Source organism: Oncorhynchus nerka, linkage group LG10 (assembly GCF_034236695.1).
Source record: "Oncorhynchus nerka isolate Pitt River linkage group LG10, Oner_Uvic_2.0, whole genome shotgun sequence".
NCBI classification, from domain to species: Eukaryota; Metazoa; Chordata; class Actinopteri; order Salmoniformes; family Salmonidae; genus Oncorhynchus; species Oncorhynchus nerka.
Window position 1 is genome coordinate 65,345,666 of NC_088405.1, and position 24,164 is coordinate 65,369,829.

General features: G+C 41.8%; 3 protein-coding genes across 7 annotated transcripts; all 3 read right to left on the minus strand.

The window, feature by feature from the left end:
- Nucleotides 1-4,892: 4,892 nt before the first annotated feature.
- LOC115135857 (schwannomin-interacting protein 1-like) lies at nucleotides 4,893-12,060 on the minus strand. 3 transcript variants are annotated; one of them, XM_029670994.2, is made up of 8 exons: nucleotides 11,748-12,060; nucleotides 11,553-11,645; nucleotides 9,317-9,525; nucleotides 8,749-8,879; nucleotides 8,550-8,637; nucleotides 8,099-8,212; nucleotides 7,868-7,979; nucleotides 4,893-7,658 (listed from the first exon to the last, which is right to left on the minus strand). In XM_029670994.2, exons 3-8 carry the CDS (start codon nucleotides 9,515-9,517, stop codon nucleotides 7,564-7,566), a joined length of 741 nt encoding a protein of 246 aa, XP_029526854.2. In that variant the 5' UTR covers nucleotides 9,518-9,525; nucleotides 11,553-11,645; nucleotides 11,748-12,060; the 3' UTR covers nucleotides 4,893-7,563. The 3 variants fall into 3 exon arrangements, with proteins under 3 accessions (XP_029526854.2, XP_029526853.2, XP_029526852.2); XM_029670993.2 differs by lacking the exon at nucleotides 11,553-11,645 and having other exon boundaries at nucleotides 11,748-12,059; XM_029670992.2 differs by having other exon boundaries at nucleotides 11,553-12,059.
- Nucleotides 12,061-12,462: 402 nt separating this feature from the next.
- On the minus strand, nucleotides 12,463-15,563 carry LOC115135856 (uncharacterized). 3 transcript variants are annotated; one of them, XM_029670991.1, is made up of 7 exons: nucleotides 15,459-15,563; nucleotides 14,774-15,014; nucleotides 14,505-14,643; nucleotides 14,219-14,355; nucleotides 14,079-14,131; nucleotides 13,447-13,787; nucleotides 12,463-13,172 (listed from the first exon to the last, which is right to left on the minus strand). In XM_029670991.1, the coding sequence occupies exons 1-7, from the start codon at nucleotides 15,538-15,540 to the stop codon at nucleotides 12,846-12,848; spliced, it is 1,320 nt and encodes a 439-aa protein (XP_029526851.1). In that variant the 5' UTR covers nucleotides 15,541-15,563; the 3' UTR covers nucleotides 12,463-12,845. The 3 variants fall into 3 exon arrangements, with proteins under 3 accessions (XP_029526851.1, XP_029526849.1, XP_029526850.1); XM_029670989.1 differs by having other exon boundaries at nucleotides 13,345-13,787; XM_029670990.1 differs by having other exon boundaries at nucleotides 13,345-13,787; nucleotides 15,449-15,532.
- Nucleotides 15,564-16,967: 1,404 nt separating this feature from the next.
- Nucleotides 16,968-23,990, minus strand: med31 (mediator complex subunit 31). Its single transcript, XM_029670995.1, has 4 exons — nucleotides 23,810-23,990; nucleotides 23,031-23,105; nucleotides 22,541-22,637; nucleotides 16,968-17,351 (listed from the first exon to the last, which is right to left on the minus strand). Exons 1-4 carry the CDS (start codon nucleotides 23,829-23,831, stop codon nucleotides 17,144-17,146), a joined length of 402 nt encoding a protein of 133 aa, XP_029526855.1. The 5' UTR covers nucleotides 23,832-23,990; the 3' UTR covers nucleotides 16,968-17,143.
- Nucleotides 23,991-24,164: the final 174 nt, after the last annotated feature.

The following is a 24,164-nucleotide window of genomic DNA, read 5'->3' on the forward strand; positions in this document are numbered from 1 at the left end:
TACATCTGTTTATATTAGTTACTGTGCTGTTACTAAGCAGTAATGCATTACGGCAGTGTTACGTTACTACACCTAATAGGAAATGCACATGCGCACTGGGGTGCCGCGAACTGTAGAGCACGAGGGGTTTTGACTAAACGAAAACTAACTGTACTCCCGTCTCCTGCCTGGTCATTTCTCCACAACACAAATATTACAGTGGCGACGAGGTGATTAAACTACATAAACGGACATTGTTTGAAGGGAAGAATGTTGCGTGAGTAATGAAACTCAAAATAATTATGTAATTAGTCAGTTATTTTTTATTTTCTTTCGCCAGTATAGAAGGCTAAGCACTGCTAGCACTGCTAGTACAGTATTCAGGAGCTGCCAAGTAGCAAGACTATTGGAGTCCAGAATAGCGACACTGCTCTCTGGTGGTTAAATAAAAAAACGGTCTCATTGAACCCATTGAAATTAGGCGATCTGTGGAGAAATATTGTCAACAAAAAAAAAAGGAAGAAGGAACGTAACACGGTGTGTACATTATTACAAATGAGTGCAGTGAATTAAGTAATTGCAGAAACTTCTGAAGTGAAGAATTAGATGAAAATTAAGGAATACAAGGAATAATGAAACTGAACAATTAACTGTGAAAATGGCAACCATTGGTCGAGTACCAGAGTTTAAGGCTACAAAAGAGGATTTTGATTCCTATTTGGAGAGGTTTGAGCGTTGGCTGGCTGCAAATGAAATCAAAGATGGAAAGAAAGCAGACGTATTTCTCAGTGTTTTGGGTCCAACTGAGTATGGATTGCTGAAAGGTCTCATTGAAAGCAGTGGAGTTGAACTATGCAGAACTGACTGAAACTCTTTCAAGGTATTTCAAGCCTAAGCCAATTCTCATTGCAGAACGTTTCAGATTTGACCAACGTCACCAGAGTCAAGGGGAAACCGTGGCTGACTACATCCTTGCTTTGAAAAGGCTGGCAAGTACATGTGAGTTTGCACGATTTCTTGATGATGCTCTCCGAGACAAGTTTGTATGTGGTCTCACAGGTGAAGCATATCACAGAAGGCTCCTGTCAGAGAAGGACCTGACCTTTAAGAAAGCCTGTGATATAGCACTTGGACTCGAGCTTGCCAACAGGGATACTATTGAGCTATCGGGACATGCAGAACGTCAGAAAGGTGTTCACAAGGTCAGTGATGCACGTGGTGAAAAAAGCTCACAAAAGTCACACTTTTTTCAGTCCCGTCCTCAAGGTTACACAAGAACAAAGCAGCCCACATCTCAAAGGTCTAAGCCAAGTTGCTACAGATGTGGGGGAGATAATCATCAGCACAGTGAATGTCGATTCCAAAATGAAAAGTGCCACAATTGTGGAAAGGTTGGACATTTACAGAGAGTGTGTAAGGCCTCAAAACGCACAGCAAGAGCACACAAAGTGTCAGACGCAGCACAAGAAGAGGAAGGTACAACTGAAACAGTAGTGGAACTGTTCACAGTGTACACAGCTCAACAACTAAAAGATGGAATCTATCTCAACATGGAGTTAGCGGGAAAACCAGTTAAAATGCAGCTGGACACCGGAGCGTCTGTATCTCTGGTTCCAGAGAGACTCTACAAAGAAAAACTGAAATAGTGCCCTCTTCAGCCTGCGTCCATCCGCCTTTCCTCATACACTGGTGACACTATTCCTGTGTTAGGGCAGATCCAGGTACCAGTCCGGTATGAGGGGAAGGAGTGGACGCTACCGCTTGTCATTGTTAAAGGAAGAAGGAACAATGCAGAGGACCTTTGACTTACCAAGTCCAAATTGGTCATCGCCAGGTCAACGTTCATGTGGATCATCTGCTACGGTCCAACGCCCCAGCAGAGACATGCCGAGAGAACAAGAACAATAACGACCCCCAGGACTATTCTCCTGACTGTGGACGTACGGGAGAGACAGAGCCTGACCTTCCACCCGAACCTGGCCCACCACAGGAAGCCCAGGAGGAGCGGAGATATCCTATTCGACAGCGAAGGGCACCTCAAAAGCTTGACCTGTGAGTTGAGCTGGTTAAGGAGGTAACGGACAGTAAAACAAACACTTTAATATGTCCTAGATAAAAGGAAAGAAAAAGGACATTACCTGGGTTAGTTATTAGGACACAAACTCCATCTTCGGGGCAGAATAATCCCCTGGATTTGTGCTGGGCTCTGAAAAGTCTGCTTCAACCCAGTAGTTGAAAAATGTTTAAGAATGCATTGTTCAGATATTGCATTAGTAGTTACCTAACATATTTACCTTGTTCTCTGGGAGTTAAACACTATGGGGGAGGAGTGTAGTATCTGGGATCTACATCTGTTTATATTAGTTACTGTGCTGTTACTAAGCAGTAATGCATTACGGCAGTGTTACGTTACTACACCTAATAGAAAATGCACAATCGCACTGGGGTGCCGCGAACTGTGGAGCACGAGGGGTTTTGACTAAACGAAAACTAACTGTACTCCCGTCTCCTGCCTGGTCATTTCTCCACAACACAAACATTACACTTTTGTTACTGACCAAATACTTATTTTCCACCATAATTTGCAAATAAATAAATTAAAAATCCTACAATGTGATTTTCTGGATTTTGTTTTCTCCTTTTGTCTGTCATAGTTGAAGTGTACCTATGATGAAAATTACAGGCCTCATATTAAAAACTATTTAATAATCCAAGCAACTTTTCTTCTAAAACATAGCTATTACACAGTTGAATAATGCAACCAAACCATATTACACTCTTGAATAATGCCACAATTCACAAGCATGTGCAGATAATTAAAGGGTTTATTTTCTCCTCTGTACACATTAGCTGACAATACACAGCTAACTCCTGCTAGTTAAGCAGTCAAGCAAAGAAAAATACAGTTGAGATTTAAAGGTACAGTGACAATTTCAGAATGTTACAGGCTGTTATTACAATTTCAGGTAAAAACTCAATAAAACAATTCTTAACAATAAGGAAAATGTATGTACATGTGAAATTTGTACTGTAAGAGTGTTGGCTCAACAATACAATTCTGTTTACACTGTCCTGCTTAGAGAGCGGTAACTGTCAGGCGAGTGTCATGCGCTACTTCCGGCTACTTCCGGAGGTAGTGGTTGAGACATGACAAGTTTGCAAGTTTACATTGCTGTAATATGTATAGCCGAGGGTATTTTTGCGCAAAGTCTACTAATTGTGAAGTCCCTCTAAGTTTGTTTCACAAAGCCTATATTTATGGAGTGAGACCAGGCAGCTGGCTGACCCACTTGATTTCAGCAGCCTGCTCCACTCTGCTCTGCCCTGAAACACTCATCTGGATTTATGCAACAGGCAGGCCCCTGGAAGTCCTGGCTGTACTCACCTTATGGTGACCTTAATACAGATACACTGGTTCTGCCCATTTAATCTTGCTGGGAATCAGTATTGACCTCTGATTTACTCTTAACCTTACGAAGAAGTATAGATGCCAATTGTGTCCCGATGATGCCTTGAACATGAATGTAGGTCCCTAGACCCTCATTGTGACCCTTTAACAGTTAAACAATTTCCCTGTAGTTCTACTCTGACATTGCATGTCAGTATATAATTGCATTGTTACTTAACTGTATAATGTTCAACATACATAATGAATTACGCAAACTCACTCAAACAATCACATGTACTTTAAGCCTGCCTATTCGTTGTCGAGTCATTCCTCATAACCTACAGATGCCTTATCTTAATTTGATCATCCTTTTGTTGCAGGAATTTTCCTGCAGCAGGAAATGCAAACTTGCAGTGTATTTCAGCTATTAAAAAGCTTCAAAGGTTTGTAATTTGATTGGCCCTAATGAAAAATGCATCAACCCCTACAAAAAAATGTCCATGAGAAGCTACATTAGTTGGAAAATGTTGTTTATGTGATCAATGTTTAGCTCCCTCATGTTTACCTTCTATGTTGGGAGTGTTTATCACACAGAACTCTCTCCTGGCCTTGGTTAGTTATTCCAGAAGCCTTCTTATTGATATCTTTCTAATAACAAGTGGATCTGAACATTTAAAGGAAGATGTAGCATCTTGGTGCTGGGGAGGGTGCAGGTAAAAGTGTCTTGGTCCCGATCGACACAGGGTCTTACTCCTATCACCTTCGCTGGCACTGTAAATAATTGATATCCAGTCAGACAGATATGCAGAACGGAAACCCAATACAAACAGGCAGCTGCAGGCTCTACTACTGGAATGTTACTACAACATTGAATTATCAACACTTCGATTTATGTTTATTGACATTTTTCATGAACCCTTTTGTCAAATCCAAAATGTGTGTAAATTGGGTATTTACATCATTGTAAATCTTACAGCAGTAAGGAAAATCCTCATTCATCGTTCTCTGTATGTTTGTGGTGGTGTTGATATTTTTGCATATTTAATGTGTACAAATATAATATCTTACTTGGTTTTCTAGTGTTTTGAAAGATTGTCCTTTGTCACTTTAAAATATACCAGCCTGTTTCTTCCCTCTTGCCTTTGTCCTCGTAGCCAATGAACTCATCAGTAAAACAGTTAGCATACAGTAACAGTAACTTTCTCTCACATTTCACATTATTATTTTACTCCTCTCCTCCTCCTGCTCTCTCTATCTCTCATCTGGTGCAGGTCAGGCATCCCTGACTCTGTTGCGCAACTATCCTCCTACCTCAGTTTTTCTTCATCCTCATCTCATCTCTCCCTCCCTATTCCTCTGTTGTTGTCCTCTCAATCATTAGTGCTGAGCTAGTCAACTGAAGGTCCCACTGGTACACACACGTTTACTCACTCGCACGCAAGCACTTAAACTATAGATTTGAACAAATATTGGAAATATTGTATGGTGTGCTAGCAGCAGCAAAGACAAACACAGTGACAGCACACAACATTGAATAACCTTACAAGGTTTATTGAATGCAAAATTATACATTTAAAAAAAAGTTAATAAGGAATAATATTTCAGAGATTCAAAAGTTCAATGTTACTTCATAGCATTCACCCCTTTCCCATGGCCTTGAATCTGCTAAAACAGTTCATTGTTTCGTCATACTACAAATACACACGATTATTGGAAGTACCACATATAATAATTGCTAGTTAAGACACAAGAGGTAATAAGGCCAGGAGTTTTTCCTGATCATGTGACTTGAAGAGGAAAGACTCTGGGCCAGTAACTTGAGCCGGGTGTTTGTCCCTGGTGAGGTCACATGGTCAGGAAAATATCCTGGCCTTATTACCTCTTGTTTCTCAACTAGCAATTATTATATGTGGTACTTCCAATAATCGTGTGTATTTGTAGCATGATGAAACAATGAACTGTGATAGCAGGACATATACAAGAGGGAAGAAACAGGCTGGTATATTTTAAAATGGCAGACAAATTACAATCTTTCATAGCACCAGAAAACCAGGTAAGATATTATATTCATTATTAATATCTCAAAAGTACCCTTTTTGGTTTTGCTTATTTTTAGACACATTGTTTGGAAGAATATACTTTTCAAACATCACATTCCCAGAGTGGGCTCTCTACCACTTTTGAATAAATGATAAATGTTATATAATGAACAAAAATATAAACGCAATATGCAACAATTTCAATTATTTTACTGAGTTACATTTCATATAAGGAATTCAGTCAATTTAAATAAATGGGAGGGCATAGGTCCACCCACTTGGGAGCCAGGCCCAGCCAATCAGAATAAGTTTCCCTCCACAAAGGGCTTTATTACAGACAGAAATACTGCTCAGCAATCCCACCCTCAGACGATCCCGCAGGTAAAGAAGCCAGATGTGGAGGTCCTAGTGGAAATTCCTGCAATCCCTCAAAACTTGAGACATCTGTGGCATTGTGTTGTGTGACAAAACTGCACATTTTAGGGTAGCCTTTTATTGTCCCCAGCACAAGGTTCACCTGTGTAATGTTCATGTTGTTTAATATGCTTCTTGATATGCCACACCTGTCAGGTGGATGGATTATATTGGCAAAGGATAAACGCTCACTAACAGGATTGTAAACAAATTTGTGCACAGAATTTGAGATAATTAAGCTTTTTGTGCGTATGGAACATTTCTGGGATAATTTATTTCAGCTGATGAAACATGGGACCAAACCTTTACATATTGCATTTATATTATTGTTCAGAATACAAAGTATACATTATAGGTAATTAACCAATCACAGCCCTACTGTAGGATTGCACATTCAGCAAATCACCAGCAGAAGGAGTTCCCTTTGAATCATAACTTTAAAAGTAACAGAGCCCACTCTGGAAATGTGATGTACTAGTAAAATAGATTGTTTTGAACAATGTCTAAAACTGAACAAAATCAAAAAGGGTACTTTTGAGATAATATTAATAGATTTAATCTTGAATAAATTAATGTGTAAAATTGTATTTCAGAATGTAATGACAGTCCATATTTTAGAGCTATTAGGGGTATAATGACACCAAGGTGTTGTCATGCATAAGATTAAAAAGGGCCTAAAATTGCCACTTCCATCATGATACATTTTAAAAATATGATTTGTGTTACAAATGTAAAAAGCACATCAAACATCCTTCATCCCAATGAGGTTTCTATGTGAGAATTGCCAGAACAATCTGAGAAACACAAAATATTTTCGGGCTATGCTGGCATGGAGTCAATCGACCAATTGCAGCTTTGTAGTTTCCTATGCTGGTGGTAGTTATAGTTATGGCTGCAAACCAGGTATATCATAAAATACATAATGGCAATACCCACAGGCTTATTGGCACTATGCGGACAATTCCCTTACATCAACAACTACATGAGGCTTATATTATACATAATAGAGGATAATTAGCAACAAAGAAACTTCTCTACCAAATTGTTACAGGACAGTTCGCTTTAGCCTGAATATGTAACTCCTTAGCTTGTTTTATACAGGCTATAAGTGGACAATTCCCTTAAATTAGTAAATCAAGGATATTGCAATGCTTACACAATAAAACTTATGCAAAGCGGTATCCCTCATATATGTAAATGATATAACTCATTGAATGTTGGGTTACAATATGGCTGTGAAGGTTCTCCATCTGACACCCCCAAGATAAATAGGACTTTCTTACCACAGGCAAAAGACTACGAGTCAGATATTACTAGAGATGTTTCAAACAACATCACAAATGGCTTAAAGCCCTCTTTGTGATATTAAATATTTTTGGTTAAGTGCATGCGTAAGTCAAAACAGGTCCTAATACAGTACTCTCTCCACTAATGATGATGAATATTACGCTGGTCAAGATCAGGTGGGGATGATGAAGAGAAAGTTATCCATACCCTGTCTGAGAAATATGGATTGTATTATGACACCGGTCCAAGATGTTGCTCATCAGTTGCTCATAATCAACATTTCTCCTTTACGAAAAATCATGTTGAGTAGGCAACAATGGCAATACTTCTGACAGTCTCATAGTGGCATATCTGGGCCAAAATCACTTTATCCACTATTGGTCACAATGACTTCCTGTCCTGGTACCCTGTCCATGGCAGTGGTGATGTCACATCCTGTGCACCTGTGGGTCAACATTATGTCAGATCCTGTACATCCAGGAGCATGGCATCCTGTTTGGTCCTCAGCTGGTCCCTTATCAACAGGTGACCCACCAACTCAGAGCTCAGGTCTACAAGAATAGAATAGAATATTACTAGTATTACTACTATTGTCACATGCAAAGCACAACAACAAGGCACAAATACATGGAGCCAAAAATGCACAAACTGTACAGCAAGCACTCACATGCCAGTGCACTTACTAACAAGTTATTACCATGTAATAACCACTTTTTCCCATGTAATGACCAAGATTTCCATGTAGTGACCGCCTACTGACCGTGTATGTCATGGTTGAGTGAGGTCCTGAGGGAACTGAGCTGTTGTATTGAGCAGATCTGCAGGTCACAGCATTCCAGATGCTTCCTCTTAGTGATCACACAGGCGAGGTGCTGAGACACACACACAGGAATTATTCACACATACCAATCTTCACCTCTCAGACAATGCTCAGTGTTTTCCTCTATCTCCACAGTCCACACTTACAGTCTCCCTTCTCCATCCTTCTTACCTCCTTCTCTTTCTGTTCAGCGAGCAGCTTGTTTTTAAGCGCACTCAGTGCGGCCCTCACCTCCAGCTTCAGGCCAGAGGGATGGTAACCATGGCTACCTGCCTCTTTAGAACCCTGACAGTAAACAGGAAACACAAAATAGCATGAGTATGGATGCCAGGGTTGGGGTCAATTCCATTTAAATTCCAGTCAATTCAGAAAGTAAACCAAATTTCAATTCTAAATTTTCATAATTGAAAAGCATTGAAGAGAGTTGGAATTGGAATTTCAGTGTACTTCCTGAATTTACTGGAATTTAAATGTAATTGACCCCAACCCTGATGGATGAATGAATGATACATCACTGTAGAACAGAGTTCTTCACACCTCGTCCTAGAGTGCCGCAATGTGTGTAGGTTTTTGTTTTGTCCCAGTCTTGAGCTAGACTATAATACAGGAGGGAATCGCTCACCTCTTTGCCAGCCCCCTCCTCCGTATCATCATCCTCGCTCTCACTGTTGTTGGTGTAGCATAACTGTAGATTTCTGTGATTGTGGAATCTGTAATAAGAAAAGGAAAAGGCAACAATTGCATGAACAGAAAGAACAGAAATTAGATGGTTTCAGAGAATACAGAATGAAGTTGATAATGAGATTTTTGACATTTGTTACCTAGATGAGAAAACAGTAACTCGACACCTTCCATAGTCCTCCTCCTCCCATTCCTCTCTCCTCCGAAGCCTACCCTGCCTCTCCTCCGCCCAGCCCCCTGACACACTCCCCTGTTCCGACCCACTCGTACTCTGAAAGAGAGGAATAGAGGGAGGGATCAGGGATGGAGAGATGACATGGGAGGAGGGAAGGGGTGGAGACGTGTGGTGGTGGGGTATTTAAGAGTGTATGGGTGTCATTAAACCCATCTCTGCAGTCTTTTTCAAACAGACAAGTTCAGCTTTAATGCCAGGGGTTCTCAGGGTGTTATTCCTATCATCTTATTAACAGAGGTTATTACTGTGATCTCGGGCTCCAGCTTTCAGCCTAATACCAGTAGATGACAGTCACATGTGTAAGGCAAAGAGAGAAGTAGGATGAAGTTACCCCTAGATTCTGAGCTAAGGTCAATGTTGTGCTGTTCCCGCTAATTGTTAAGGTCTTGATTTGGGGCAGATGAGCTAATCTCAGATCTATCGTTAAGGGCAGAGCACAAAAACGTCTACTCCCTCTCTTTATGCCCTCTGACCTTTGCCCTCTCCCTCCTCTCCTCCTCCTGTTTCTCTAGCTCGGCGATACGCAGGCTCAGGTCCTCCCACTGCATGATGGGTAGGTCCTGGTCTTTATCCGAGGACCCTCCGCTCTGGTGAAGTTGCCCTACCCCTTCCTCATCAGACAGCTCTGTGTCATCACCCTCCTTCTCCTCTGCTGTCTCTGTATCTCCCTCCATCCTTCACCCTGTTGTTGTGGGCAGATGGCCGAGAAAGGGAGGTCAAGGAAGAGGATTTGATTAATTTTAATTTGGCATAAAGTGACTCAGGTGGGTGGTCTCTGATATATACAGTGGGGCAAAAAAGTATTTAGTCAGCCACCAATTGTGCAAGATCTCCCACTTAAAAAGATGAAAGAGGCCTGTAATTTTTTATCATAGGTACACTTCAACTATGATAGACAAAAGGAGGAAAAAAAATCCAGAAAATCACATTGTATGATTTTTAATGAATTTATTTGCAAATTATGGTGGAAAATAAGTATTTGGTCACCTACAAACAAGCAAGATTTCTGGCTCTCACAGACCTGTAACTTCTACTTTAAGAGGCTCCTCTGTCCTCCACTCGTTACCTGTATTAATGGCACCGGTTTGAACTTGTTATCAGTATAAAAGACACCTGTCCACAACCTCAAACAGTCACACTCCAAACTCCATTATGGCCAAGACAAAAGAGCTGTCAAAGGACACCAGAAAAAAAATTGTAGACCTGCACCAGGCTGGGAAGACTGAATCTGCAATAGGTAAGCAGCTTGGTTTGAAGAAATCAACTGTGGGAGCAATTATGAGGAAATGGAAGACATACAAGTCCACTGATAATCTCCCTCGATCTGGGGCTCCACGCAAGATCTCACCCCGTGGGGTCAAAATGATCACAAGAACGGTGAGCAAAAATCCCAGAACCACACGGGGGGACCTAGTGAATGACTTGCAGAGAGCTGTGACCAAAGTAACAAAGCCTACCATCAGTAACACACTACGCCGCCAGGGACTCAAATCCTGCAGTGCCAGACGTGTCCCCCTGCTTAAGCCAGTACATGTCCAGGCCCGTCTGAAGTTTGCTAGAGAGCATTTGGATGATCCAGAAGAAGATTGGGAGAATGTAATATGGTCAGATGAAACCAAAATATAACTTTTTGGTAAAAACTCAACTCGTCGTGTTTGGAAGACAAAGAATGCTGAGTTGCATCCAAAGAACACCATACCTACTGTGAAGCATGGGGGTGGAAACATCATGCTTTGGGGCTGTTTTTCTGCAAAGGGACCAGGACGACTGATCCGTGTAAAGGAAAGAATGAATGTATTGTGAGATTTTGAGTGAAAACCTCCTTCCATCAGCAAGGGCATTGAAGATGAAACATGGCTGGGTCTTTCAGCATGACAATGATCCCAAACACACCGCCCGAGCAACGAAGGAGTGGCTTCGTAAGAAGCATTTCAAGGTCCTGGAGTGGCCTGGCCAGTCTCCAGATCTCAACCCTATAGAAAATCTTTGGAGGGAGTTGAAAGTCCGTGTTGCCCAGCAACAGCCCCAAAACATCACTGCTCTAGAGGAGATCTGCATGGAGGAATGGGCCAAAATACCAGCAACAGTGTGTGAAAACCTTGTGAAGACTTACAGAAAACATTTGACCTCTGTCATTGCGAACAAAGGGTATATAACAAAGTATTGAGATAAACTTTTGTTATTGACCAAATAGTTATTTTCCACCATAATTTACAAATAAATTCATAATAAATCCTACAATGTGATTTTCTGGATTTTTTTTCTCCTTTTGTCTGTCATAGTTGAAGTGTGCCTATGATGAAAATTACAGGCCTCTCTCAATCTTTTTAAGTGGGAGAACTTGCACAATTGGTGGCTGACTAAATACTTTTTTGCCCCACTGTATAAAAAAAAAAGATATATATATAGCATCAAAAAGAAGCTGCCAAGATCATTATACAATGTGCACAATCTTGCTACAGGATAAAGCAGAATGTATCAACAATAGGATACCAGGATAGCCTACTCAGGAGAAAAACACAAAGCATTCCTTAGAGAAGTTCGAAAAACACTGACTGAACTGTAGGCGAGACTAGTCTATTTCGTAATAGTGATTTAAAAAAAAATCTTTCCCATGATCTAAACTCGGAAGTACGCATGCACTAGCCTACACCGGAAAATTCCCAATCTGTTTTAAAAGGTTGCATTTGAAATACTTTTCAGACTCACTCTGACTGTAGAACGAGTGCGCTCAGATTTCTTGCCATGAACGTGCTGCCTGGAACGCGCGTACGACACGTTGAATACAAAGTATCTCTTCTCCTTTGATATAACGCACATGTATGCCACACACACCATTAAAGATTTGTTGTTTACAATTTGAATATTGAGGGGGGCTGGTGGCAAGCGGATACTTTGACTTACCTATTCCAGACCGTGTCCTATTCCCGACATCGAGGTCTCCTTCTCTTGTTTATGTCTTATATAATTAGATAACTTTCGGTTTCCCAGTTCTCGGCGGTGTGGGCAATCGTTTTAATAACTCACAATAAGCTATTGACTTCTGATTTAACTCTTCCTTTAAGTTAAGAAAACACCCTGCCTGCCTTTCTACTGTACCCTTTCCCATTCCTCCCGCCCCCTCTTTCCTCTGACCCGTTCCCACAGTTTTTGTTTAACCTCTACCTTCTGCAGCCGGGAAAGATACGCCCGCTTTTCCTACATCCAATGTGCCACTACATCCCTCGGAGCCGATCCCTTTTAAATAGCGATGCTTCGGATTCCTGGAAGTGTTGAAATTACATGCGATATCTATTTAAGATTAAAACAATCGGATGTGGTCTGGCTCTGGTTCTACATTTCGAACTAGAAACAATTGTAAAGGAGGGTTATAAAGGTTAAGAATGTACTCTCAACATTATGGGATATGACTACTCAAACCAGATGGGAAAACCCGGGAGAGAAAGTCACACACTATATATTACAGCATTTGGAGAAAAACTGAAACATACATATCTCAATGTCTTTTAAAATAGCCTGACATGCAGGCCATATGGCTATTGTTACATTCATGTCATTCAAATTATAAGAGGGAAATCCTAAATAAACTAAAATAGTCATATTAAAAAAAGTGGACAAATTGGTTTTCTAATATTTCCATGGCATTTTTTTATTTCCTTGGAGCTTGGCCATTTTGGCATTGGAAATACATTTAGAAAATTTCATTAAGGAGTGTATTGATATAAAATATCCTACAAATAATTCAATATTGAGAAATCTGACAGAGATATGACATGTTTTCTGTTTACAATAAGTGAAAGAAAAGCTGGTGAGGTGCATTTGTTATAGGCTAGGCTACTAACATTATCTAAAGGATTGTGGGTGAAATTGCATACATTACAATAAATTATGTAAAAGTAACATTTCAGTGAAAGGCCTACATCATTCTGTCCATTTATCCAAGGATGCTCAGACATTTCCTCTCCTCCTATCCTATTCCTAACCTCTACTTTCCTCTCCTCCTCATTCACCAGCATGCAGTTCCTGTTCCTCCCACTGTGTGTCACTGACGAGTCGATAGTTCACCTGCCGGTAGTTCTGTGGGTGAACCTGTCTCTGCCTCCATACCTCCTCATACAGACTCTGTGTGACTGGGGGTAGAGGGGCAAACCTCCCAGTCTGGGCTAAGGTCTGGGCATAACCCCACTGTTCCTTGTCCATCTTCAGCATATGTCTGAGCTGCACCCCCCTCTCCACCTTCCTCGCCATCTCTCCCTGGGCCTCCTCTTCCATCTCAGCCAGCGATGGCAGGGCCACGGAGCCCTCCAGCACTGCCAGGGCAAACTGGACCTGAGAGAAAGAGGGGAAGAGCGAGAGAGATTGATAGATAGAGAGAGAAAGAAGGGAAAGAACAAAAAAGCAATAAGAGAGAGAATGAACAAGATATAGTGAGGGAGGGATGGGGTAGCCAGACATTTTGTTTCACAAAAAATAAGATAATCAACATCACTATCAACCTCACCTGGCAGTGGAAGTGGGGGAAGGGGCAGATTATTTTACAGATGCCTATGATGAAGAGTGAGGGGAATGCTGGGGGCATCAGGAACCTGTAGAGCGGAGTTACCAGGTGCTCCTGAACCTCCAGGCCCAATCGGGCTGGCTCCAGGAAAGGGTAGCTGAAGTTGTAGCCCGTGCAGAGCAGCAGGACCTGGGCCTGAGTAATGGACCCATCCTGGAACCGCAGAGACCCATCCTCCTGGATCTCCTCCACAGGGGTGGCCTGGTGGACTCCATAGGGCAGAGGAAAGGGCAGGGTGGGCTTACCGTGGCTCAGAGTCACCTGGGCGTTGGATCGACCCAGTTCTAGTGAGATGTCAAGTCCTGAGGCCCCAGCGCCCAGCACTACCACTGACTGACCTGAGAAGGGCTCTGGGTGGCGGTATGAGTGACTGTGGATCACTTTGCCTAGAGAGAGACGGGGGGGGGTGAGATACAGATTCAGAGAAAGAGGGAGATAAAGAGATGACCACTGGATGTCATAAGGTGAAAGCACCAATTTGTAAGTCGCTCTGGATAAGAGCGTCTGCTAAATGACTTAAATGTAAATGTAAATGTGAGATAAAAGCCATGAGTTTTTCCTGAACACCTAACCTGGCCCAGACATTTTCCAGTTCAGGTTGCATGGTCAGGAAAATTCTGGGCATGAGATATAGGTAGAGAAAGAGAGGGATAGGGATTGATGACTGTGGTGAACACCTTTAAATCGCTCTAGCCCAGGGATGGATGGGATGTGGGGGTCAGAGTAGTGCCTAAAGGGAAAGGAGACAGGGGTCAAGAGTTAAGGGTTAGGGTGTAAAAGACATTGTAAATATCTAAAGCACATGCACATCTCTTACCCGCTGCAGATGAACACGGAATCAAAAGTTTCAGTGTTCTGTGATCCAGACTTGTCACGTGAGGTCACCTCCCACGTCGTCATTGGTCCTTTACCCTCTGTCACCACAGGGCTCACCTCATCCACCACAGCGCTGAACTAACAAAGAATGGGGGAGAGATGGGGTGAGAGGCTTTTGTCCTGTTAAACTGAATAAACATTTTCCTTTTATAACCTGAAATCGATGAGTGTGTACCTTCCTTCTCTACCCCTGACAGAGGACCATGTGTGTGAGTGACGGTACCTACCCTAATATGTGGTGTGATGCAGTGGCTCTGGCAGTATCTCTCCAGATACTTCTGCACTTCCTGGTGTGGCAGGAAGGAGGGCAGCTGGGGGTCAAAGGGGAAGTCAGGGAACATCATGACCTCCTTGGGCAGGTTGGTCCTGCATAGAGTTAAGGGAGTGTAAAATATGAGACACACAAAATAAGACCTGGGTCATGTCAGAGAGAGACAGACAGAGAGAGACATGGAGGGTGGAGTTAGGGTGGAGGGTGGAGTTAGTGTTACTGTACCGGAGGTCTCTGTACATGCTGCTGTGAATGGGCAGCCCGTTGTCATAGCTACCGGTGCGTTCCTCGTAGAACCATGTGCCGCCCACGTGTTCCGTGAGCTCGTAGACGACGGGTGGGGCGAAGGTGTCTGGGCGGGACAAGATGTGACGTGCGGCACACAGACCTGCAGCTCCCGCGCCCACCACCGCAACTCGCAGCTGCTGCATCCTCACGGTCCTGTCCGAGGACATGCCAGACAGACCTGGAATACAATTACATCAGGGACCTATTCAGGAGGGTGTTTATAAAAATACAGCTAGAGAACTGGCTAATAACTCTAAAGAAAACAGACCAGCACTGTGAGACAACACTGACACCAAATAGACAAATGACTCTGTCGCTGACATACCTACACAACAGACACAAACAATACCCACTGTCTGTCACACACACTGTCCAACTGGGTAACATTGTATATGATGCCAAACAGATACATCTGAGCTCAAGAGAGAGAATGCACATAATCTAAACATTACAGTGTATGTTTGAGCTGTGGGGGTGTGGTGGGAGGGGACTGAGGGTGTTTCAAAGTTTACTTATGTGTAAAGCCAAAAACTGCTGTGCATTGAGCAGGGTTAAAACAATAGAAGAAGAAAAGTAATTTCAACAGAAGACAAGAAGGAAAAGTCTAAATACTTAATCTCACAATCCTTCAGCGGTACAGCAGCCACCAGTCTACTTGGGCACAGAGTGAAGTGAACATTGATCTTCAGACAAAAAATGGACATTGGGAGAATCTCAATTGTTCTTCCTCGCCTTCTCAAATCCCATTGGAGGAGAAGGTCAGAGGGGCGGGACCTCTGGCTTTCTCCTCCAATGGGTTTTGAGAAGGAGGCGAGGAGACAGGAGGCGAAGAGTATACAATTGAAATCCTACCATTATCTAAACAACATCACGTGACAAAGAGTAGTCTTTTTTGGGGATACGTCATAAACCAGAAGCGTGACAGACACAAAACACACAGCCACAATTCTTTGAGTTGAACATTTACCGCGTGTTAATAAACAACCATCCACAAATGTATTGTAATGAAACAGGCAGGGAGCAGGTCTCGAACCATCGACCTTCGAGCCCGAGGTCCGGCGCGCTATCGACTGTGCCGCAAAAGCATGCTCGTGCGGCAGGTTCGATTTCCGCGCTTTATAAACCCACTACTCCCTCCTTTCAGCGCGTCCTCGCGCTAGTTTCCGACTCCACGTTTTACAGGAACGCGCTCACAGGCCAAACACACGCACTGTCGTGGATGCAAGGTCCGATCACTTCTGACACCAGTGTAATGAAACAGGCAGGGAGCGAGCCCGAGGTCCGGCGCGCTATCGACTGTGCCGCAAAAGCATGCCCAGGGTCGTTACAGTATTTTGGAGCAAATTAGACAGGACAATGAGATTTTTTAAATTCAATTTCGCAATAATCCATGCTGTGCTCTTATCACAGCAGTTTTTGTTCAGTAATCTTCCGAGTTTGTGACAACTCAAAACGTTGGTTATATTTTGCGCCATCTTGGTAAGGGACTACGAAATAGATAAAAAAAAGTATCCAATTACAGTTATACATTCCAAATGCATCATAATTCAGAAATAATACATGTTAGTTGTGTGCATGTTTAAGTTTACTAATGTAATAATATCAATCGATTGAGAGGTTGTTCACGGTCTTTACCCATATTGGAAATAGATTAACACAAGAAGCATCTAGTCATAAAAAGATTGAAAGCTCTAATCCATCTGTAAAATTGAAGTGTTATAGATTCTGCGATAGAAATGTTAAGGTAAATTCCGATTGAGCCGACATAAGCACTATTTACCGTGAATGCAGTAGACGCTAAAGTGTGTACATTGCCATAACACCTTTATCACGCTGTAATGCTTAATTTCATGATGTAGAGGCCTGAATCAGGGTGACAATTTGTTTTACATACACACTTTTACAACAGTCCCATATTTGAATGTGTATTATATTTCTCCATAAGTGTTTTTCACTGCTTATATAGTTATTTTAGCTCTCGGTTGCATAATATCCATTACTGACCTTAAGTATCTATCATAGTTTTCTAATACTAACCAAAACTGCTGCCTCACTCTCCCTGAGAAATTAGGAGTAAACAATGCTGTCCATTTCCACCACTGTTCTATTGAGGTCAAACGACACAAAGAAACAGCATTTTAACCAACATTTTTATTATACAAAGTCAGAAACATAAATAAGAGCAAAAGAGAGACATCGCCATGATCCATATCACACACACATTTCCAGGAGGCTGAATAGACATTTGAGTCCATGTCCATTCAAGTTCAATCATCCTGTTTTTTTTTATGCCACAGATTCTCTCTCTCATTTAGCAGTAGCATTGCCATGAGGCAGCTGTTGCTGCTGTTGTTGCTCTGCCAGAGCCTGCTGCAGACGGGTGCGTTTCCGGGAATAGTGCTGCCAGTGCAGTAATTGCTGCTCATCGATGAACTTGGCACATTGTGCATTCACCAGCTCCTTCCTGAAGTGCTCGTACTGGAGCAGCTCCAGCATGTGCAGGCAATGGGGATATCTGCATGACAAGGGAGACATACACAGAGCCTTCAGAAAGTATTCACACCACTGAACCTTTCCCAGATTCTGTTCTGTTACAGCCTGAATTTAAAATGGATTCAATTGAGATAAAATATATCACAGGCCTACATACAATAACCCATCATGTCAAAGTGGAATTATGTTTTTAATAAAAAATAAATAAACAAAATTTAAAAAATGAAAGCTGAAATGTCTTGAGTCAATAAGTATTAAACTTTGATATCACAAGTAAAGATGTGCTTAACAAGTCACATGGACTCACTGTGTGCAATAATATTGTTATACATTGTATTTTTAAATGACTACCTCTTCTCTGTACCCCACACATAAAATTATTTGTAAGGTTCCTCAGTCGAGTAATTAATTTAACAGATTCAACCAAAGACCAGGGATGTTATCCAATGCCTCGCAAAAAAGGACACCTATTGGTAGATGTGTAAAAATAAAAAAAGCAGAAACTGAATATCCATTTGGGCATTGTGAAGTTTTAATGACAATTTAGATGGTTTATCAATACACCCAGTTACTACAGTTGAAGTCGGAAGTTTACGTACACTTAGGTTGGAGTCATTAAAACTCGTTTTTCAACCACCACAAATTTCTATAGTTTTGGCAAGTCGGTTAGGACATCTACTTTGTGCATGACAAGTAATTTTTCCAACAATTGTTTACAGACATTATTTCACCTATAATTCACTGTATCACAATTCCAGTTGGACAGAAGTTTACATACACTAAGTTGACTATGTCTTTAAACAGCATGGAACATTTCTGAAAATGATGTCATGGCTTTAGAAGCTTCTGATAGGCTAATTGACATCATTTGAGTCAAGGTGTACCTGTGGATGTCTTTCAGGGCCTACCGTCAAACTCTGTGCCTCTTTGCTTGGCAACATGGGAAAATCAAAAGAAATCAGCAAAGATCTCAGATAAAACATTTGTAGACCTCCACAAGTCTGGTTCATCCTTGGGAGCAATTTCCAAATGCCTGAAGGTACCACGTTCATCTGTGCAAACAATAGTACACAAGTATAAACACCATGGGACCACGCAGCCATCATACCGCTCAGGAAGGTGACGCGTTCTGTCTCCTAGAGATGAACGTACTTTGGTGCGAAAAGTGCAAATCAATCCCAGAACAACAGCAAAGGACCTTGTGAAGATGCTGGAGGAAAAGGGTACCTATATCCACAGTAAAACAAGTCCTATATCGACATAACCTGAAAGGCCGCTCAGCAAGGAAGAAGTCACTACTCCAAAACCGCCATAAAAAATCCAGACTACGGTTTGCAGCTGCACATGGGGACAAAGATTGTACTTTTTGGAGAAATGTCCTCTGGTCTGACGAAACAAAAATAGAACTGTTTGGCCATAATGACCATTGTTATGTTTGAATGAAAAAGGGTAAGGCTTGCAAGCCAAAGAACACCATCCCAACCATGAAGCACAGGGGTGGCAGCATCATGTTGTGGGGGTGCTTTGCTGCAGGAGGGACTGGTGCATTTCACAAAATAGATGGCATCATGAAGGAGGAAGATCATGGATATATTGAAGCAACATCTCAAGACATCAGTCAGGAAGTCAAAGCTTGGTTGCAAATGGGTCTTCCAAATGGACAATGACCCCAAGCATACTTCCAAAGTTGTGGTAAAATGGCTTAAGGACAACAAAGTCAAGTTATTGGAGTGGCCATCACAAAGTCCTGACCTCAATCCCATAGAACATTTGTGGGCAGAACTGAAAAAGCATGTGCGAGCAATGCCTACAAACCTGACTCAGTTACACCAGCTCTGTCAGGAGGAATGGGCCAAAATTCACCCAACTTATTGTTGGAAGCTTGTGGAAGGCTACCTGAAACGTTTGACCCAAGTTAAACAATTTAAAGGCAATGCTACCAAATACTAATTGAGTGCATGTAAACTTCTGACCCACTGGGAATGTGATGAAAGAAATAAAAGCTGAAATAAAATCACTTCTATTAATCTGACATTTCACATTCTTAAAATAAAGTGATGATCCTAACTGACCTAAGACAGGGAATTTGTACTATTATTAAATGTCAGTAATTGTGAAAAACCGAGTTGAAATGTATTTGGCTAAGGTGTATTTAAACGTCCGACTTCAACTGTACACAGATACAGGCGTCCTTTCGAACTCAGTTGCTAAAGAAAGGAAACTGCTCAGGGATTTCACCATGAGGCCAATGGTAACTTTAAAACAGTTAAAGAGTTTAATGGCTGTGATTGTAGAAAACTGGATGGATCAACAACATTGTATACTGAACAAAAATATAAAAACGCCAACATGTTAAGTGTCGGGCCATGCTTCATGAGCTGAAATTAAAGATCCCAGAACATTTCCATACTCACAAAAAGCTTCTCAAATTTTGTGCACAAATTTGTTACCATCCCAGTTGGTGAGCATTTCTCCTTTGCCAAGATAATCCATACACCTGACAGGTGTGGCATATCAAGCTGATAAAAACAGCATGATCATTCCACAGGTGCATCTTGTGCTGGGGACAATAAAAGGCCACCGAAATGTGCAGTTTTGTCAAACACAATGCCACAGATATTTCAAGTTGAGGGGGCGTGCAATTGGCATACTGACTCCAGAAATGTCCACCAGAGCTGTTGCCAGAGAATTTAAAATAAATTTCTCTACCATAAGCTGCCTCCAACATAATTTTAGAGAATTTGGCAGTACTTGTAGCTGGCCTCACAACCGCAGACCACTTGTAACCACGACAGCCCAGGACCTCCACATCCAGCTTCTTAACCTGCGGGATCATCTGAGACCAGCCACCAGGACAGCTGATGAAACTGAGGAGTATTTATGTCTATAATAATGCCCTTTTGTGGGGAAAAACAAATGTCTGATTGGCTGGGCCCGTCTCCCCAGTAGGTGGGCCTATGCCCTCCCAGGCCCACCAATGGCTGCGCGGCTGCCTAGTCATGTGAAACCCATACATTAATTTATTTCAATTGACTGATTTCCTTATATGAACTGTAACACAGTAAAATCGTTGAATTAATATTTTCGTTCAGCAGTTACTCTACAATACTAACCTAATTGACAGAGTGAAAAGTAGTCTGTACAGAATATACATTTGCCAAAACATGCATCCTGTGCTGAACTCTGCATTGGAATACAGTTCAGCACAGGCAAAATCCTGGATGAAAATCTGGTTCAGTCCAACAGAAACTGGGACACAAATTCACCTTTCAGCAGGACAATAACATAAAACACAGCCAAATATACACTGGAGTTGCTTACAAAGATGATTGTCTAGTTACAGTTTTGACTTAAATTGGCTTGAAGATCTATTGCAAGACTTGAAAATGGCTGTCTAGCAATGACCAACAAGCAACTTCACAGAGCTTGAAGAACTAAGAGTAATGTACAAATATTATACAATCCAAGTATGCAAAGCTCTTAAGAGATTTACCCAGAAAGTCTCACTGCTGTAATCACTGCCAAAGGTGATTCTAACATGTATTGACTCAGGAGTTTGAATACTTAGCTAATCAAGAGATATGTTTTTTTAATTTTTCATATAGAGTACCAGTCAAAAGTTTGGACACACCTACTCATTCAAGGGTTTTTCTTTATTTGTACTATTTTCTACATTGTAGAATAATAGTGAAGACATCAAAATTATGAACACATATGGAATCATGTAGTAACCAAAAAAAGTGTTCAATATATCAAAATATATTTCTTGAGATTTTTCAAAGTAGCCACCCTTTGCCTTGATGACAGCTTTGCACACTCTTGGCATTCTCTCAACCAGCTTAATGAGGTAGTCACCTGGAATGCATTTCAATTAACCATTGTGCCTTGTTAAGTTAATTTGTGGAATTTGTTTCCTTCTTAATGAGTTTGAGTCAATTTGTTGTGTTGTGACAAGGTAGGGTTAGTATACAGAAGATAGCCCTATTTGGTAAAAGGTCAATATTATGGCAAGAAGAGCTCAAATAAGCAAAGAGAAACGACAGCCCATCATTACTTTAAGACATGAAGGTCAGTCATTGTGAAACATTTCAAGAATTTTTAAAGTTTCTTCAAGTGCAGTCACAAAAACCATCAAGTGCTATGATGAAACTGGCTCTCATGAGGACAGCCACAAGAAAGGAAGACCCAGTTACCTCTGCTGCAGATGATATGTTCATCAGAGTTAACAGCTGGAGGCAGGGCGTTCTCCTATAGAGCTCCATTTTTATGGAATGGTCTGCCTATCCATGTGAGACGCAGACTTGATCTCAAACATTAAGTCTTTATTGAAGACTCATCTCTTCAGTAAGTCCTATGATTGAGTGTAGTCTGGCCCAGGAGTGTGAAGGTGAACGGAAAGGCACTGGAGCAACGAACCACACTTGTCGTCTCTGTCTGGCCAGCTCCCCTCTCTCCACTGTGATTCTCTGCCTCTAACCCTATTACAGGGGCTGAGTCACTGGCTTCCTGGTGCTCTTCCATGCTGTCCATGGGATGGGTGCGTCACTTGAGTGGGTTGAGTCACTGACGTGATCTTCCTGTCCGGGTTGGCGCCCCCTTGGGTTGTGCCATGGCAGAGATCTTTGTGGGCTATACTCGGCCTTGTCTCAGGATGGTAAGTTGGTGGTTGAAGATATCTCTCTAGTGGTGTGGGGGCTGTGCTTGGCAAAGTGGATGGGGATATATCCTGCCTGTGTGTCTCCCGACCCCTCCTGTCTCAGCCTCCAGTATTTATGCTGCAGTAGTTTGTGTCGGGGGGCTAGGGTCAGTCTGTTATATCTTATCCGGTGTCCTGTGTGAATTTAAGAATGCCCTCTATAATTCTCTCTCTCAGAGGACCTGAGCCCTAGGACCATGCCTCAGGACTACCTGGCCCGATGACTCCTTGCTGTCCCCAGTCCACCTGGCCCTGCTGCTGCTCCAGTTTCAACTGTTCTGCCTGCGGCTATGGAACCCTGACCTGTTCTTCCACTTTGACAGAGTATTTTGTGTAGCTCATTTACCAAAAAATGACAATTAAATACATTTCAACCCCACTTTGTAACAACATGTGGAAAAAGTAAAGGGGTGTGAATACTTACTGAAGGCACTGTTGTACATACATTATACACATTGTTATACTACTGTGACTGATGTATATGATGCAGAGGGAAAAACAACAGTGAATCTTACTTCAGGAATTTGGCATATTCAGGCTCCTTCCAGTACAGTAGGTACTTCAGGTAGTTCACAAAGGGTTTTTCTCGCAGGTAACCCCTCTGAGCCAGAACTGGAGGGACACAGAGGAACAGAGATGAGTCACAAACAATGCTAGCTATATCTCAAATCAAATTGTATTGGTCACATAGACATTTTTTCTTGCAGATGTTATTGCAGGTGTAGCAAAATGCTCCAACTGTGCAGTAGTATATAACAATTCACACACATGTAAAATAATGGAATTAAGAAATATATAAATATTAGGATGAGCAATGTCGGAGTGGCACTGACTAAAATACAGTATATACATGAGATGAGTAAAGCAGTATGTAAACATTAAAGTGACTAGTGTTTCATTTTTAAAGTGGCCAGTGATATCTGCAGGTTATAGTAACGAGTGTCTTTGGTTGTACTGAGTGACAGAAAATTTAGGATAAATTAGCTAGCTGAATAACCCACTCACAGTTCAGATAATTCGGATTGGCCAAGCATTGGATGAACTCCAGCTCTGATTGGAAGCGGTTCCTTGCCTGCTCCTCTGTGAAATTAGACACACAAAACAAGTTAGAGTAACATAACATTACAATTGACTTTGGGGAAAGCAGTTTGCTAGCCAAAACAGCTGGCTAGGAAACCATGGGTGTGTTCAGTTCATATGTTGCATTACAGTTTATATCAAACAACATTTTTCCCCAAAACTGTGTGCATGAAATTGCATAACTCGTACAGCACACCATAATCATAACGTTCTTCATCTGGCCGAGCAGTACAACACCGTTTCCGTTTACTTAAACGTTGCACACCGTTCTGTCGTACTGAACGCGTCCCAGGGATAACTTGTTTTATTTTTTGTACGCTTTATTTAACTAGGCAAGTCAGTAAAGAACAAATTATTAATTACAATGACGGCCTACCCCGGCCAAACCTAAACGACGCTGGGCCAATTGCGCGCCACCCTATGGGACTCCCAATCACAGCCGGTTGTGATACAGCCTGGAATCGAACCAGGGTCTGTAGTGACGCCTCTAAGACTGAGATGCAGTGCCTTAGACCGCTACTTCAACGTTAGCTCGAGCTACACCAATATATCACATTTAGCTTGCATTATGTGGACATTAGTCTTTAAAAAAAAAGCAGCTGCAAAACATCCAGTCCGCTAGCCACTTTATAGTTGTTTGTAGCCTACTTTGTCTAACGAGCTAGTTAGCTAACGTTAGATAGCGAGTTGGTTAGCTATATTACCTGATTCCATGACGCCTGCCATTAAAGATGACTGGGACTGCACGAAATCAACAGGTTCCTTAAAACGGAAATGAGTAAGCTGTTTAAACGAATATATTGTTAGTTTGCTGAATTCATTGTTGTGGTCTGGTCAGCAACAAAATCAGCCCGATCATGTCGCCATATTTGCCGTAAACTGCAGCAGTATCACTTTTTTACGACAATAGTAGACTGCCATTCTCAAGTTAACCACTAGAGGGTTCTCCCAGTCTTCAAATACAGTATGTCTGTCTGATAGGAGAGACTTCACAGACTTGTGGAATGTTTTGTTTTACATCCAGTAAAATCATTTTCACCAAAGTTTACGTTGGACACA

What these genes read in the sequence shown, in the direction of transcription:
- LOC115135856 (XM_029670989.1), bottom strand. Translation starts at nt 15,540, where the DNA reads ATGTCCATTTTTTGTCTGAAGATCAATGTTCACTTCACTCTGTGCCCA. An exon ending in AGCATGTACAGAGACCTCCG is followed by an intron (nt 14,644 to 14,773) that starts GTACAGTAACAC and finishes AACTCTATGCAG; the next exon opens with GACCAACCTGCCCAAGGAGG. An exon ending in TGGGCTAGAGCGATTTAAAG is followed by an intron (nt 13,788 to 14,078) that starts GTGTTCACCACA and finishes GTCTCTCTCTAG; the next exon opens with GCAAAGTGATCCACAGTCAC.
- med31 (XM_029670995.1), bottom strand. Translation starts at nt 23,831, where the DNA reads ATGGCAGGCGTCATGGAATCAG. An exon ending in CAATCCGAATTATCTGAACT is followed by an intron (nt 22,638 to 23,030) that starts GTGAGTGGGTTA and finishes GTGTCCCTCCAG; the next exon opens with TTCTGGCTCAGAGGGGTTAC. An exon ending in GAATATGCCAAATTCCTGAA is followed by an intron (nt 17,352 to 22,540) that starts GTAAGATTCACT and finishes CTTGTCATGCAG; the next exon opens with ATATCCCCATTGCCTGCACA.
- LOC115135857 (XM_029670994.2), bottom strand. Translation starts at nt 9,517, where the DNA reads ATGGAGGGAGATACAGAGACAGCAGAGGAGAAGGAGGGTGATGACACA. An exon ending in AGAGGAGGGAGAGGGCAAAG is followed by an intron (nt 8,880 to 9,316) that starts GTCAGAGGGCAT and finishes CCTCTCTTTCAG; the next exon opens with AGTACGAGTGGGTCGGAACA. An exon ending in GTTACTGTTTTCTCATCTAG is followed by an intron (nt 8,638 to 8,748) that starts GTAACAAATGTC and finishes TTCTTATTACAG; the next exon opens with ATTCCACAATCACAGAAATC.